The 15,150-nt window shown below is 46.6% G+C and overlaps 3 protein-coding genes across 4 annotated transcripts; all 3 read left to right on the top strand.

Moving 5' to 3' along the window:
• Positions 1 to 20: 20 nt before the first annotated feature.
• On the top strand, positions 21 to 4,864 carry il6r (interleukin 6 receptor). Of its 2 annotated transcripts, none has more exons than XM_011605795.2 (10): positions 21 to 525; positions 1,642 to 2,109; positions 2,434 to 2,557; positions 2,748 to 2,929; positions 3,171 to 3,340; positions 3,442 to 3,586; positions 3,809 to 3,831; positions 3,912 to 3,963; positions 4,217 to 4,334; positions 4,507 to 4,864. In XM_011605795.2, exons 1-10 carry the CDS (start codon positions 444 to 446, stop codon positions 4,577 to 4,579), a joined length of 1,437 nt encoding a protein of 478 aa, XP_011604097.1. In that variant the 5' UTR covers positions 21 to 443; the 3' UTR covers positions 4,580 to 4,864. The 2 variants fall into 2 exon arrangements, with proteins under 2 accessions (XP_011604097.1, XP_003966269.1); XM_003966220.3 differs by having other exon boundaries at positions 22 to 525; positions 4,424 to 4,864.
• Positions 4,865 to 5,205: 341 nt separating this feature from the next.
• riiad1 (regulatory subunit of type II PKA R-subunit domain containing 1) lies at positions 5,206 to 6,941 on the top strand. The gene is made up of 5 exons (XM_011605794.2): positions 5,206 to 5,347; positions 5,606 to 5,716; positions 5,802 to 5,878; positions 6,240 to 6,286; positions 6,560 to 6,941. Exons 2-5 carry the CDS (start codon positions 5,642 to 5,644, stop codon positions 6,628 to 6,630), a joined length of 270 nt encoding a protein of 89 aa, XP_011604096.1. The 5' UTR covers positions 5,206 to 5,347; positions 5,606 to 5,641; the 3' UTR covers positions 6,631 to 6,941.
• A 335-nt stretch (positions 6,942 to 7,276) lies between these two features.
• Positions 7,277 to 15,047, top strand: otoa (otoancorin). Its single transcript, XM_029838834.1, has 29 exons — positions 7,277 to 7,446; positions 8,121 to 8,191; positions 8,282 to 8,352; positions 8,600 to 8,621; positions 8,810 to 8,858; positions 8,955 to 9,075; positions 9,178 to 9,240; positions 9,332 to 9,528; positions 9,625 to 9,755; positions 9,906 to 10,021; positions 10,088 to 10,227; positions 10,304 to 10,412; positions 10,483 to 10,692; positions 10,761 to 10,931; positions 11,045 to 11,185; positions 11,302 to 11,351; positions 11,441 to 11,561; positions 11,630 to 11,748; positions 11,847 to 11,982; positions 12,172 to 12,365; positions 12,442 to 12,532; positions 12,677 to 12,803; positions 12,883 to 13,085; positions 13,363 to 13,512; positions 13,595 to 13,737; positions 13,890 to 14,026; positions 14,124 to 14,221; positions 14,295 to 14,448; positions 14,540 to 15,047. Exons 2-29 carry the CDS (start codon positions 8,140 to 8,142, stop codon positions 14,620 to 14,622), a joined length of 3,399 nt encoding a protein of 1,132 aa, XP_029694694.1. The 5' UTR covers positions 7,277 to 7,446; positions 8,121 to 8,139; the 3' UTR covers positions 14,623 to 15,047.
• The last annotated feature ends 103 nt before the right edge of the window (positions 15,048 to 15,150 follow it).

The raw sequence follows: 15,150 nt of genomic DNA, 5'->3' as shown, positions 1-15,150 counted from the left end.
CGTCCTTTACTCACCAGTAGTGAACACACACAAGCCAGACGCTGCCTTGCTCAGGGGCAGACCAGCCCATGACCTGGACTACAAGACCAGATCCTTTCCTCTGAGCCACGAGCCTCCCACGGATGAAATTCAGCCTAATGAAACTAAAACCTCCCTTAGCGTTTCTATATTCAGCCTTTATTTTGTCACTCATGAGGATTTCCTCCGCTTAATGTGCTAAACAAGGGGAAGAAGAGGTGGGATTTCACAATAACGGGTCTCACAGGCAGCAGGCTGTTGCAGCCAGAGGAAGCCGGTAAGTCCACGTTAGCAGCCTCTGCCTGACGACGAGCTGTTCATGTGGAAAGTTTGGCGGGCCTGGTAACACGACAGCCCGCAGCCGACGCTCAGGTCGACCCGAGCCGGGGCGAAGATGCTGTGAACGGGTGATTTATGGGGCCAAAATGTGGATTTTTCTCCCTCTGACGTGTCTCCTGTTTGTCACACCAACTCGTGGCTTTTTTGAAGGGACCTGCCTCAGAAAAGGTAGAAATCTCTGTTATTAAGTAAATGTATTTAACTCGTTGTTTTTAAAGTTCATGGTTTTCGTTCTGACATCAGAATTTTACTTTTTTTTAATTTATAATGTTTATTCTTTCTCTCAGAATTAATTATAGCAGTCTTTTTTGTTATCATTGTTACTTTTATGTGAGCGCTATAATGAAAAATATTTATTTGGCAAATGAATTAAAACCAGAAAAAGTGTGTAAACTCTTGACATCAGTCCTTAGGAGGCTACTTTAAAAGTGATTTTAAAATATGCATGAAATGTCACAACGAAAAAAAAGAAAATAAATCAAATGCAAAAAAAAAGAACTGATAATGAAGAACATCTCGAAATACATTTTTAGTGTTCTAGTGGCTTCTATTTTCACGTCAGTGTCTAAACAGTTTCTAAGTCCAGTTCCCTCACAAAAGAATGGTGCGTGTTTGTACCCAGTTCACAATGTTTTTACTTATATGTGAGGGTTTAGTGGTGCCATGGAAACATGCCACTTAACGCTCCGTTAAGACGTGGATGTTCTCAGCAGCAGTGAGAAAAAGTGGTGAAAAACACCTGCGGCAATTCATATCTGAACATCTGCATCGATGGTCGGGGGATGTCCGAGTTGCAAAAGGAGCGAGAGGAGACGGAGAGAGCAGAAGGAAGAAAAGAAAGAGCTCAGATAAACACTCCGAAAAGGAGAAGTTCAAAGTTGGTAATTATGCAACTTGATGTCCCCCCGTGTGTGCTCAACTGTAACCAGAGCACAAAGCACACAGAACACTGTGTGTACCGAAAATAAGACAGAGGGAATCACACACACACACACACACACACTTACAGACACACACATGCACACAATAAACATGGTTTTTAGTATCTCAAGAACAACTGGACTTATTCAAATTTGCATCTCCTAACCGCTACATCTCCATAAAGCTTTCAGTGGTCTGTAACAGATACTGCCAGACGTTTGACAGGATATTTGAAAAAAAAAAAAGAGATTTCATCAGTATTATTAATATAAATCAGGAAGTGTTTTTTTCCATTTTTCAAGTTCTATTCTTGTCTGGGAAAAAGACACATACATGATTCCACCTGTTTGTTTTCCTGTGCAGAGCCCTCCCCTGGCGTGTTGGTTCTGACCCCAGGACGGGAGCTGATTATGACCTGCAAGGGTCACGTGACGGTCGATGGACTGAAGGTCAGAAACGGATCAAAGCCCGGTGGAAGAGACGGGTCAGATGTGAATGGTGGAAACACAGAAAACAGAAGTTCTGGGCACGCAGCCTCTCCCACCGCGCACGTGGCCCCGCTGACCAGCGTGCACAGACCGTCGGCGGACCGAGAGGCGGACCAGGAGACTGAAAAGGAGGAGTGGAGTGATGGGAGCAGGGGGAGGCGGGGGGAGAACTCAAGTCTGCAGTGGAAGTGGACTGGGAGGATGGTGCGGAAAAGAGACCAAGATGTTAAATGGAGCAGAGGGGCCACACTGTCGCTGCCTTCTGTGACGGAGGCCGACTCGGGAACGTTCACCTGTTATCACAGAGACAAGGAGATGTTCTCTTTAAAAGTCATCGTGGCAGGTGAGTCACACACACTGTGCGCGTACACGCGTGCGTGTGGCTTAGGCTCCACCCCCTAAAGCCAACAGATGGCTTTGAATAATTATTCGTATTTATCTTCTTTTTTTTTAATTATACGCCTAGTTTGAACACCAAAGAACAAGGAAGAGCAAAAGGTACATGCTGAGACATCAGAATGTGAACGTTCACTATCATTATTTCCAGCACGCTGAGACCACTTCCTCCTCTGCATGTCATGTGTCCTGGCTCCTCTCTGTGCATCAGATATTTGTTTGAACTTTGACAGTTTGGAGGACCGTGTCATGTCTCCATGTCTCCTGTTAGATCCTCTAGAGAAACCCAGCCTCTTCTGCTACAAAAAGTCTCCCAGCAGCAAGATTCGCTGTGAATCCAAGCCTCAGGGAAACGTCACCATAAGGCCTCATTGTTACCTCCTGCTCAGTAAAAGGTAAAAAGCACACAGATGTGAGCTTCCCTCCACCCGTGGGGCAGACAAGTGCATCTGGTTTACAACACATAACAATGTGATCCGTCAGTGATGTATCTTTGTGGCCCGTGTTCCTCATGTTTGGTTAATAAGCTACGGCTGAAACTGGAGGATCCTGCTCCAAAATCACGTCTCTTTCTCTTTCTCTCAGCCCCAGCCCCGAGACGTTTCTGCGCTTTCAGTGCTCCTATTCCTCCCACAGCTCCCGCTGTTTCTGCGTCCTGGACCACAACGAGGACGAGATGAGGTCCGTTCACTTTGCTTACCTGTGCGTCACCAGCATCGCGGGAAACACCACCAGCAACCTGCTGGATTTCACACCCATGGGGATTTGTGAGTTGATGCGAGGGTCCCGGCAGAGTGCAGGAACGATAGAATGAAAGCGATTCGGTGCTTTTGTATTTGACACGTTATATACGGCACAAGCATGCAGCACACATGTACAGGACACGCGTACATATCCAGGTCATAAACGTCTGAGGTGACGTTCACTGACTACCTAAAGTTTGGAGTTTGATGTCAGATACTTTCCAGATTCAGTCCCGACTTTTGAGGGTCCCTCTTGTTCCCCCAGTAAAACCTGACGCGCCAAAAAACGTGTCAGTCCGGAAGATCGAGGGGGAGGAGACGTGGATGAAGGTGACCTGGAATCTCCCCTCGTCCTGGAAGTCTCATGACAATTTTTATGATATGATCTATCAGATCAAATACAGACCTGCCGTGTCCTCCTTCCATTTTGATCAGGTGCGTTTCAGCTTTCGTGCCTTTAAAAATAAAGAGGTAGAAGATTAAAAACCGAGGCATCACTGTGTGATGTGTGTCACCGTGACCGTGCGTGACTGCAGATACACAACATCGACGGGGAGCGCTCCTTCCTCATCAAAGATGCCATTCCCGGTGAGGAGTACCTGATCCAAGTGAGAACCAAGGAAGAATACGACGGCCTGTGGAGTGACTGGAGCTCAGCCGTGCGTAGCTGCAGCTGGACAGGTGAACAAAGACACTCCTACTGGGGTTTGCTCCTGCAGTGGAGTTTCTCTGCTCTGCATGTTCAGGAATGTGTTGTGTGATAAAGAACTCGGGGTCATCAGTCACTCTGACAGCTCCACCTCTTGGGACCAGCTTAATTTGGGGATAAAAACATGGCACATACATGGAGAAGAGTTCCCCTGGCTTTAAATCTTTGTCCTTTTCTCGACATGTCCTCCAAAGCTGACAAGTGGACGGCCACAACGGTGAGAGCCTGAAGATGTCGTCAGATACGTGCAAAATGATGTAGCGTGCTTCAGTCGATGCCATTGTCTCTTTATCGCAGATTTCCATCGCAGACATAGAAAGTTCTGGGCTCGACATCAGCACCGTTGATGGTGAGAGCATGAAGAGTGTGTGTGTGTGGGTGTGTGTGGGTGGCAGAGTTAGTAGAGCGGCCCTTCAGTGTGCGGAAACCCCCTCCACCCCACTGACTTTCAACAGGAAACCATGTCATCATAATGACTGAGGATCAACAGCACGACAAACCACAAGAAACACAGTTTAACCCCCCCCTCACTGTAACACGCACATCTGCTTGCTCTGGGGGCATCCAACTGTCAGAGCTTCTCTTCTTTTTCTTTACTGCAGTTACTCCGACGTTTACAACGGTCCCTACGACATTCCTGGAGGTGTCGACTCATGTTCTCTGGATCTCGGCTTTCTTTGTGCTGCTGCTGTCGGCCGTTTTGGCCGTCTACGTATTCAGGTGAGGTGCAGACATTCGGGGGGTTTTTGCGTGTCTGTTGTGTGTCGTAAAATAAAGGCAAGTTCTCCTCTTTGTTTCTTTGGTGTCAGTCAAAGGAATAGATTTCTGTCCAAAGTCCAGCGTTTGAGTTTTGTTGCCGCTCGCGGTGCCTTGTCTCAACCTCTCCCCTCAGTCCCTGCTGCTCCAGAGGGGCAGGCGCTGGTCACCTTTGCTCCTCCATCATACAGAGAACGACCAGAAGATGAACACGAAACTCAAGAACTGTGTCAAAATGAGAGGGCAGAGCACATGAACTTCAACAACACCAGTTATTTCTTGATGCGGCAGGAGGACAGGGAATAAATCCAGCCTGGGTCTGGAACATTTCAGGTTGTTTCACTATGGAGACAGGCTAAAGAAAGAAAATGGACCTCTGTTGTAAAGATCTACCTAAATCTGTCATTAATCTATTCTCGATTTGTTGAGTTTCATATTGTTCTTCTTCTTTTGTTTCATGCTGCTTTAAAGAAAATAAAGGATTTTTATTTTTATTTTGTAAAGCTGTTTTGTGCTTCTAGAGCTTTTGAACATCCAGATTTTAATCGCTGTCGAATGACGTAACAAGATGACTTACGTCAGAGCAGGCACGTCGGTGGTCGGATATTCTGTCCGATGCTGCCATCTGGCGGCCGCCTCTCTTAACTGCATGAGGCCGTTTCTATAGCATTTGTTGCTACGCGACCGTCCTTAACAGGTGACGCTCTCCGTAAACAGTTTGCGTGCCCGCCTGTTCTGTTCCATGCGAGTTCGACCGGGATCAATGCACCAAGGATCATTTTGATCTTTTAATGATCAAGGCTCAAATCAACTTTGATTCAAGGCATCATACTCATTGGTTACATTTTTTATAATCAATTTTATTTATTGATTGGCTTCAATCAGCCAGGAACGACCATCACACAGATCGCTTGTGCGCATGTTTGTTGTTAATTTCGAGTTTCTCACCAGATTTTGCCTTCCCGGAGAGGCACAAGGTCAGTACCAATACTGTGGTTGTTGAGAACTAAGTTGTGCTTAGAAGATTTGGTTCTAAATGCTGCTGCTAAAGGCGAAGTCGTGCAGATGTTTCCACTGAAGGACAATTGCCACTGTGCAATAAGGAAGGGTTATTTATCGTGAGCCTCAAATGTGTCTTGGGAGTACAAAGTTTAAACACTGGTGCAGAATAAAAGGTGATTTCATAACAAAGAAATTTACGTTGTTTGGTTTTTTGACTGTTTTTACCCTGTCAGCTCTTGCGTCGATTTAAAATAAATTGAAATGACTGAATGATGGCCGGAAAGCCGAAAGTGGACACGGGCGCCTTAACGTCGGAGCAACAAGACAAGCTGCGACAGTTTAAGGTTGTTAACAGCAAAGCTATCAAAGCTACACGCTGCAGGGTTCGTTCATGGGATGGAATTACGATCAATCTATTTTGATTCTCAGATTAAAACGAGGATCGACAACGAGAAGTATCTCCGGTCGCACCCAGAAGTAGAAACAATGATAAGCGGCTTTCTGAGGTCAGTGACGTCATCCTGGTTATAGCTGCTGCAAAGGGAGTTGACTTTAGTCAATATAGAAAAAAGAATGACGACGAAAATGGAGTCTCCCCCCTTTTGACATCCCCGTCGAAAGGGATATCATCCATCCATTCATCCATCCATCCATCCACCCACCCATCCTTCCATCCTTCCTTCCTTCCTTCCATCAACTCATCCGTCCATCCACCCACCCATCCTTCCATCCTTCCTTCCTTCCATCAACTCATCCGTCCATCCACCCACCCATCCTTCCATCCTTCCTTCCATCGGCTCATCCATCATCCATCCATCAATCTTCTATTAATGAGCATCACTACACAGTTTCTCTTCTCTCACACAGAGATGCATTTCTGAAAAGACCAACTGACATCCGCAAGTTTGCTGCAGGTGAGTTGAACACACACACACACGCATGCACGCGCACACACACACGCACGCACACACAGACACATGCATGCACACGCATGCCCGCACGCATGCCCGCACACACACGCACGCGCATGCACGCGCACACACACAACACACGCGTGTTTTGAATGGCGCTCCTTGGTGTAACATTACTGTGTAATGTATCATTTACAAGTCTAATGAGGGGACGTGTTGGGATTGTTACAACGTTGCTAATATGACAACAGTGCTGTTGGCTTGTTTTCCTTTCAGATCACTTTGCCAGAACAATCCCTGGTGTGGTCGCCGACTCCCAACTGGATGGCAACAGTGAAGAGAAGTGATGTGCTTTACACGAGTAAAGACAACAGCGTTAATGATGTTTGTTTCAGCGCACCCAGGCCGAAATGAAATGTTACTGTCAGGTAGTTGTGAGAAGAAAGACGGACTTGGTTAATGAATGTTGAAAGATAATGAGCTAGTGGTCCTTTGTGGGCATACACAGTACGTCCTGGATTCATCGCTGGAGAAATCATATTTATCCCTCTTTTATGAGCATCATTACACCAAACTGTGACATTTTGGGGATTTTTTTTACACAGATTGCGCAACTAATGAATAAAAACTTTTTTTTGTGCAGAAACTTTCAGTGTGTTTAGTATTATCAGCAGGAGCCTCCCCAGAGAAGAAAGACAGACAAAAACAGAGCAGGTGCACAACAACAGTGGCGGACTGAACAGTCGGTCTGTTTCTCTCTGTGGTTATCATTTCTTTGTGGGATGGATTTGCTCTTACGCAACCCAAACGGGACAATGGGGCACCTCCTCGTCCAAACACAACTGGTCTTTCTAATGCTGTCTGCTCAAATCTCCTAAATTTGATTTCTGGATGAAAATGTTTGACATTAAAAACCCACCAAAAGCAGTTTAAGGGTTACGTATCCCAGCAGATTAATGTAATAGTCTATGACACGCACATCCCTGCCTCTCCCTCTCCCTCTCTCTCTCTCTCTCTCTCTCTCTCACACACACACACACACAAACACAGGTGTCTTAATACGCTGCACCTGCTCTGACGCAGATCAGAACAGGTACCCGTTCATCCAGATCACATCATTGAGGCGTTCTTTGTCTCCTGCATCACATCTACAGTCTTTAACGGTGAGAAATGAGTCAATTAGAATCTTTTTGTTGAAGGTTTTGTTAAGAACGGCTTTCAATCTTTCAGATGTGGTTTTTAAATTGTTTATTTTAAGTTATTACATTGTGTCCTGGCATTTAAGTTATGAAAAAATGTTGAAACATATAAAGAATTCATTTTGGATCTTAAAGTTTATTTTTTTTAACAAATTAATAATTTTTTTTTACATTAGAAATGTAAAAATAACCCGAATGATCTTATATGAGGGAAGAAATTAAAATGTCCTGATGTTTTCTCTAGGTCATTTATTTCAACCTTTAGGCATATTTAAATGAGTTGAGTCAAATTAATGGAAAATAAACAAATGGAATGAAGGCAAAACACCGACATGGAAATATGAGGGAACCCATTGTGAGTGAGGAGTGTGAAAGGTGTTTTACAAAGACCTACAATGTGTTTTACAATAAGAGGCTTTTTTTTAATTGTACAGAACGCCGAGGCTGTTTTTCACAGCGTGTTATCCTCTATAGTACCCCCACACCTCCCGTAGGATGAGGCCGTAACTAAGAAAGTCTGATCAGGAATCCTCAAAGGAGGAACTCCTGTCACAAACCTGCCGGTGACTCAGGCGGAGAGGCTTCATAGCAACAAACCCACCTGCAGAAGTGATGTAACCACCCGTGTTTCCTGTCAGATTAGCGCGCTGCTGCCCGATGGCTGCAAAAGCCTTGGTCATCCTGCTGGTTGGGGCTCTCTTGGCCTCAGGTAAGCATCAAAGCACCCCCCATCACCTTACAAACATGATGGATGAACAAATGATTAATGTGGACATGAATGTGCATTTATGGTCATTAGTTCTCACAGCCAAGAACCCTTTGATGACTCCTGGAAAAGACACAAGTGTCAAATACAAGATGAAAAAATTGGTACGTTATTTTGGATAGATGCTTGTTCACTTAATCATTGTCTTAAATCGTGAGTAGATTTGGGACAATGGGGGGATCATCTTGGATCTCTAAATAAAGATGGGGGAAAAATAGCCTCTTAACATTTGTCTATGCAGCCATGTTTAATACAAAATGTTTCATTTTCACGCCATCGTGGTAAAAACTGTCTCGAAGCTCAAATGTTTTAATGGCGTAACACTGGAATTTTTATTTTTATTCTCATCAGATGAAAGAGTGCCAGGAGGAGGGTGAGGAAAATCTCTTGCACTTGTTTAAGTGTGTGTGCGTGGGTGAGAGAGAGAGATAAAGAGAGAGAGAGCTGTCTGCATGCACATACAATAATAAGCAGAATGACTGAATCTCTGGATATGGGAGTGTGTGTTGACGTTCACTGATGGTGAAACCCGAGTAAAGAGGGAGGAGTGCTCTGTTACAGGATACGCGGTGCCGGAGGTGAGCGTGCTGAGATCACTCTTCAGTAAGAGGTAAAGAAAGAAACAAAGAACCATAGAGGCCAACACGCAGTCATCTGTATTTCTAAAGCAATAGTGCAGTGATACAGTTCCTGGCTGTCTCAGCAGTTGGCCGGTGGGGGACAGGAAGCCGGGCCAGTCCGACGGCCTCCCGTCGGCTCTGCTCGCGTGCCTGGATTCAGTCTCTGGCAAAGCCTCACCGAGTCAGGAATGGATGGCAGATCAAACGGTGTGGACGCAGTAAAGCTCGGTCCATCACTCGCACATCATGTGACAGCTCGTCCGGGTCCATGGCTGCTTTTAAGTCACCGTTTTCTTGATCTACCTTTAGAGGGACATGATGTTGAACAGCAGCCATCTCCTACCCATGATCAGGCAGATGAGGAACTCCTCAGTCAGTAACCTCCAAACACACCGAGAACAGCAATCTTCTCCTTCCTGCTGTTTCCGTGCACTGTTTCCTGACCCATAAGTCTTCCCCTCAGGCGCCCTCCGTGTGTTACATACGTGCCTTTATAGCACCGCTTGCCTGGACACTTGTGACCAAAGAGGGCAAATATAGCTTGGAAGACTCGGATGACTACGACGCGCTGCTCTGGTCAGCCGCGCCGGTGCTGCAGCACCTCCCCTCCAGTGAAATCCACCTTCCAGACACAGTCACTCAGCAAAAACTGGAACAGATGTGCGTGAGTTGTTATTGGGTTGTTGTTTTATAGTTCTGACCCTGGACCTCCCTGTGGGAACGGTGGTCCACGTGAAACAAAGATGCTCTCTGCAGGATGAGGATGCTGCAGGACACGTACGCCATTTGGCCTGAGAAGCAGAGGAAGAAGGTGGCCATGTGGGTGAAACGGCAGATCTTACAGAATTCCTTCAACTGTACGCTGGCACCATCTGGATCAACATTAGGTAGCAAACTAGAAAAGTTCCCAAAGACCTGCATAAAACTGTACATCTGAAGAAGATAATGCTTGATCTAAATCAAATTAAAGAAGTAATAAGCAGCAGCTTTTAAATACAAACATCAGTCCTGATAAAACCTGGTTTTTACTCCTACAGGGAGGGGACAGGCCTGTGGAGCATCAGCAAACTGGCTTGGCGAGGCGCTGCCCATGATGGGACCATACCTCTCCTATGTAGCAACCAATGATGTCGTTGGCTCCCCCAGTGAGATGGTAGGAGCGATGGGACACAACGGTAATAAATGGTAACATCTCTCAACCATTCACATCCTGTTCCAGATTTGCCAGTTTTTCCGCACGGGTCAGTTCAAGTCTGCCCTCGGCATGGACACCCAGCTGAAGCCCAGCCTGGCGAGGAAGCTCCTTCAGCGATATCAAGAGTGCTTCAGTGGAAATGAGTTCTCCAAGAACATGGACAAGTGCGTAGCCCCAATGAATGAATGTGATGTGCCACACCGTTGTCTGGACTACAGTTGTACCTACGAATCCCCTCAGGCTCGGAGTGCTGGCCTGTTACTCCACTGACACTCCAGATTTGCCCCCTGACCTCAGGCAAGTGTTCCTGTCTCAGCTGGACCAGTGCGACAACCCCACAGTCAAAAAGGTACAACCGGTACAATCCTGTATTTAGTCCGCCGCAGGTGTCCTCCAACCACAGTGTTCCTCTACCCAAGGTGAAGAAGAAGATCGTCAGGTCTATGATTTCAGATTACAACGGGACTCAGCCATTGCGCGGGCTGGGCAGCAGCGTGACCGCGCTCTCTGTCAGACAAGTCTCCATGATCCCCTGGGCCACTTTCAAAGAGCTCCAGAATGATTCCACTGTGCAGTGGACGCAGGGCCAGGTGCACGCCCTGGTCAACAAAAAGCTGGGACGGATGAAGGTAAGTGTGCAAACGCTTCTGGCATCCCGCTCCCACCATTTTCTCTCACTACTTGTTGCGTCTCTCAGTGTAAGAACGTTTCCCGTGAGGAGCTGATGGAGCTCCGGTCGATTGTCAGAGGTTTGCCGTCCTGTGTGCTCAAACAAATCAAAGCCAAGGAGATCCTGAACGACACCCAGGCTCTGAAGGCCATCTCCAAACAGATGAGGAAGGCTCAGCTGAAGGCCCTGCTGCAGGGGGTCAGTCATAGTAGAGGAGCACCATCTCATCACATCGCTCAAATCCGACGCATTTTTTTTGTTTCTGAAACACCTGGAAAGGGTCACATTTTTGATAAGCGGTTCCCTTACAGCTCAGCAAGGATGTGGGTCCCACAGAGCTGGTGAAGAAGGTGGAAGGCACTTTGCTCCGGAGTGTTCCTGTCAGCATGCTGGCCAGAGCAAACATCACTTCTTTACAGCAGGTGGAGAACAAAACATGGCGTCCGTCACAGGTGACGTTCCACATCTACCGATATTCTTGCAATTCTCCCCAAATCTGTCACAGTCACAGTTTCTCCAGCTTATTTTCACATACAACATGTTGGATTCATGTCTCTTATCTTTCCAGGCGTGTTATCTGGCTAGAAGGCTGAGCGCTCTAAAGCAGCTGGATTATAGGTGAGATTTATAGGACAAGTAGGACCAGATTACAGAGAAATAACTAAAGCTGACAACTTTTCTAACTTTACGACTCTCGGGCCAAACAGGAGGCTGCATTCAATCCTTCAGGGTCTGACCTGCAAGATGATCCACCAATCAGCAGACAGTGACGTTCAGGACATGGTGCAGGCCGTCACCAAGAACCCACAGTGGATTTCCAAAATGCAGGTAAGTTTTTACTCCTGCATGTAATCAGATTTGATTTGTAATGACGGGTGAGAGAAACTTCTTTTCAGACAAGCTGCGTTGCCCGAAAACTCTTCGAGACTCTGGAGAAGCAGAGAGCAAACTATTTCCAAAATATCACTGAGGAGGAGATGGAAGACATTCCTGCGACCTTATTCATTCACCTGCCGTGAGCGCTCGCTTCTGCACCACTTTTAAACCAGTTTTTAATTCTTTTTTCCCCATCGCTCTCATGTGCAAGCCTCTGTTTTTCTGCTTTTATTCCAGGCCTTTTAAGTTGAAGGATTTGCCCGACTCCGCGTGTCCCGCCTTCCTGCGCGTGATAGAGCGAGCCAACTTCAGCCTGCTGCCTCCTCGCTCTCCCTCTCGCCCGGCGCTCACCCGCAGAACGCTGCTCTGTCTGGTCCGTCTCCCTCACACCCGCTAAAATGAGCTGCCCTCACATTTTCCACACATTGATTCAAATATTTAAACTACCCTGATCTTGAGCCCACCCTTGTGCCAAAGCAAGTCTTAAACACTGCATCTGGCTCACCTGACTGTCGGCGCAGTAACTTTAACAGACTTGTGTTTATTTACTCTTTATTTGCAGAAGAAAAACATTTCCACACTGACCACCGAGGAGGTGTCCTTGCTCGGACCGCTCTTGTGTGATCTCCAGCCGTCCCAGCTGGGCCTCATGGCCCCCGCCGTCCTCAACTCCAGCCTGATGGCCATGGCCTCCTGCGAGCGCATCCCTCGAAGCCACAGGGCAGATCTGGTTCAACTCCTCAAGAAAAACTTCGGGTGGGACAGGTTCCCCCGGACGCTCTCTGCTGCAGAAACCAAGACGGTGATGGAGTTTTCTCCCTTCCTTCCGCAGTGATCCAAGGAATTGGTCGCCTGAGTCTATGGAAGAACTGGGTCCTCTTCTATTGTTGAACGACAGCACCATCACTGCTCTGCCTAATGAAGTGGGTAAATTCTGTGTCTTTAAATGCTGCACTGAATAGGAAGCTAATAAGCTTCTGTCTCTCTGTCCCTTAGTCAGCTCTGGACGTGTTGGATGTTTCCTGGAATAGTTTTAAAACCTGTTTCCCTCCCTCCATCTCTTTCAGCCTTGGGTGAAAGATTTTCTCTATTTCCTAAAGTCTAAACACGGCCAGATACCCGCAGCTCTGGAAAAGAAACTCTTTCTCCTCACTACTAATGTGACAGGAGATCCAGAGCGTAAGAAAAGGGCAGGTGAGGAAAAGGCCATGAGATGCTGTGAATAAAGTCGCCACGACCCGGCAGTGATGTTGCCGTATCCTGTCTCTCTCAGCTGACAGTGAAGGCAACATCAGCCACCAACCAGTGCCGACTGTCCAGTTAATAGAGGAACTGGAACTGGCCAACAGCTACTGGACAGCTGAGCAGTTGGATCTTATGTCTACTGAAACCTTTGTCATGTCATTGGAAACCCTTGGGAACATCCAGGATTTCAGCGCAGCCCAACTCGACGTGCTCAGGAAAAAAGCAAACATGGTACAGCTGAGTATCTTCAGATCTGAAGGGGAAACTCGATTTGCACATTTTTAATGTTCTCATTCATGTTCAAGAGGATTTTTGGGGCTTCAACAAAATATTGCAAAAAAACTCAAATAAATTTTAGCTAAAAAAAAAGCCTCCCATACATACATATATCTATGATGAAAACAGTCCATCTCAACATGCTCTTTTTTCCTATCTTAGTTAACCTGTGATTAAAAAAAACAGCTTTATTGATGTGCCAGAAGAGATCTTTGTTCTCTTTGTTCTGCAGTCTTTTGGTCCGGCAGCAAATATGAGCGAGACTGTAGTGATGCAGATGGGATGCATTACCAGAGGACTGTCCAACTCTGACCTGGAGACACTCCCCTTCTTACTGGAAACTCTGGAGGGGATCGGCCGCTGTGGCTGGAGTGAACCACAGGTGGTGAATTAACACATTACTCTTCACTTCACGTGGTCGTGACCTGTTAAGCACCCTGTTACCGTATGTCCTGTCTGACCAGATGGGACGGATCTGGAAGGCTGTTGCTAAACATAACAACCTGACGGTGCAGCAGCTGGGTGTTTCGGAGATGGTCGCCCTGAACGGGTTCATCTGTGGCCTCGACGCGAGCGAGGTCGGACAGCTGGAGCCCAACAGCTTCATGTTAGTGTTGCTCTTATTACAATGTAACGCTGTGGTTTTCCCTCTGGTTCATGTGTTGTGTTTGTTGTATCAATAATGATTCCTTTTGGATAATCTGTCATCAGCTATTGGTTATTTTGAAGACGCGTTGAGGTTAATACTGTTTGTCACAGAGAGGCCGTCGATTCGATGGACGGCCTTCAGTGCTCCAGTCAGGTCCTGCGGAGGCTGAAAAGTCTGGCCATGTCCGTGCTGAAAGATCCCAGCACCTGGACCGAGGGTCAGGTGTTTGACCTGGGCTGCATCATTGGTTCGCTCCTCTCTTTGTTTTACCGCAGACACATATGGGTGTTGTTCTTTGACAAAGCACCTTCATCTTGATTTGGTTTCTTCATGGTCTCTCTCAGCTGGTCTGGATGTAGCCGAGTTGGCTTCTTTAAACTCGTCAGTCTTCTCCCTTATCAGAGAGTCCTGCATACCACTCATACCGTCAATTAACTTTGCTGTAAGTACAGAAACTTGCTGTCTACACACACACACACACCAATGATGTATCTCAATCCATTCTCTCCCTGCAGTCACTCTCTCCTGCTCAGCTGGAGGCTTTTGGCCCCGACAATGCCGAACTGGTCACCAGCAAGCAGCGAGCGGCTCTGGGAGAAGAGCAACTGGCTGCTCTTGAGCGGGCCTCGACTGGTTCCTACAACCAACCACAACCAACGGAGACCTCAGGTAAGGGGATGTGTGTTCAACGCTGCCAAGTCTCAGGGGTCTCGCTGGACAGAATACGTTTACGTTCAGTCTTTTTTCATTCTGGCCCCAGGAGCTCCATCGCTGAGCATGGAGGGCTTCCTGGCCTTCATGAAGCCTCTCCTGTTCCTCCTGATGGGCTTCCTGCTGCTGTGAGGAGACGCCGCCCGCCTGCAGAAGTGACCTGCTGCACCTATAGAGCTTGTGACTACATGAATCTCTAAGATTCTGAGGCCTGCATGAACGCAACTTAATCTTATTGCCTGTAAAGGTGAATTTTATGACTGTTTATCGAATCTTTAAGGGTTCTGTGGTAGTTTGTAAAACCAACGGCTGCTGAAATTATGAAGGGCTCAAATGAGACTGAAGTGCTGACAAAGGGCATCCTGAGTAAATAGTAATGTGCTCACTGTAAGCCAAGACCATAAATATCTGCTTTATATATTTATCACTGCCAGCATAAACATTCATACTTTACTATTGAGTATATATTTATGGTCATAAATGTAGATAACTAGTCTACAAACTCTGAATGTTTATATATTTTTTTCTGTGGAAAAAGTGCTCAATAAAGAACGTACAACCACACCAACAAAATTAATTAAAATGATTTTTGGTTTCCTGCCTTAATTTGTGGAAATAAAATGTCTTCTTGTGACCCTTGTGATGCTAAGAGCAGGCCTA

Source organism: Takifugu rubripes, chromosome 7 (genome assembly GCF_901000725.2).
Source record: "Takifugu rubripes chromosome 7, fTakRub1.2, whole genome shotgun sequence".
NCBI classification, from domain to species: Eukaryota; Metazoa; Chordata; class Actinopteri; order Tetraodontiformes; family Tetraodontidae; genus Takifugu; species Takifugu rubripes.
This window is presented reverse-complemented; position numbering and strand designations above follow the sequence as displayed.

What these genes read in the sequence shown, in the direction of transcription:
- riiad1 (XM_011605794.2), top strand. Translation starts at nt 5,642, where the DNA reads ATGATGGCCGGAAAGCCGAAAGTGGACACGGGCGCCTTAACGTCGGAG. An exon ending in ACAAGCTGCGACAGTTTAAG is followed by an intron (nt 5,717 to 5,801) that starts GTTGTTAACAGC and finishes TTTGATTCTCAG; the next exon opens with ATTAAAACGAGGATCGACAA. An exon ending in ATGATAAGCGGCTTTCTGAG is followed by an intron (nt 5,879 to 6,239) that starts GTCAGTGACGTC and finishes TCTCTCACACAG; the next exon opens with AGATGCATTTCTGAAAAGAC.
- otoa (XM_029838834.1), top strand. Translation starts at nt 8,140, where the DNA reads ATGGCTGCAAAAGCCTTGGTCATCCTGCTGGTTGGGGCTCTCTTGGCC. An exon ending in CAGCAAAAACTGGAACAGAT is followed by an intron (nt 9,529 to 9,624) that starts GTGCGTGAGTTG and finishes TGCTCTCTGCAG; the next exon opens with GATGAGGATGCTGCAGGACA. An exon ending in TCAGGAAAAAAGCAAACATG is followed by an intron (nt 13,086 to 13,362) that starts GTACAGCTGAGT and finishes TTTGTTCTGCAG; the next exon opens with TCTTTTGGTCCGGCAGCAAA.
- il6r (XM_003966220.3), top strand. Translation starts at nt 444, where the DNA reads ATGTGGATTTTTCTCCCTCTGACGTGTCTCCTGTTTGTCACACCAACT. An exon ending in TTTCACACCCATGGGGATTT is followed by an intron (nt 2,930 to 3,170) that starts GTGAGTTGATGC and finishes TTGTTCCCCCAG; the next exon opens with TAAAACCTGACGCGCCAAAA. An exon ending in CCTCCTTCCATTTTGATCAG is followed by an intron (nt 3,341 to 3,441) that starts GTGCGTTTCAGC and finishes GCGTGACTGCAG; the next exon opens with ATACACAACATCGACGGGGA.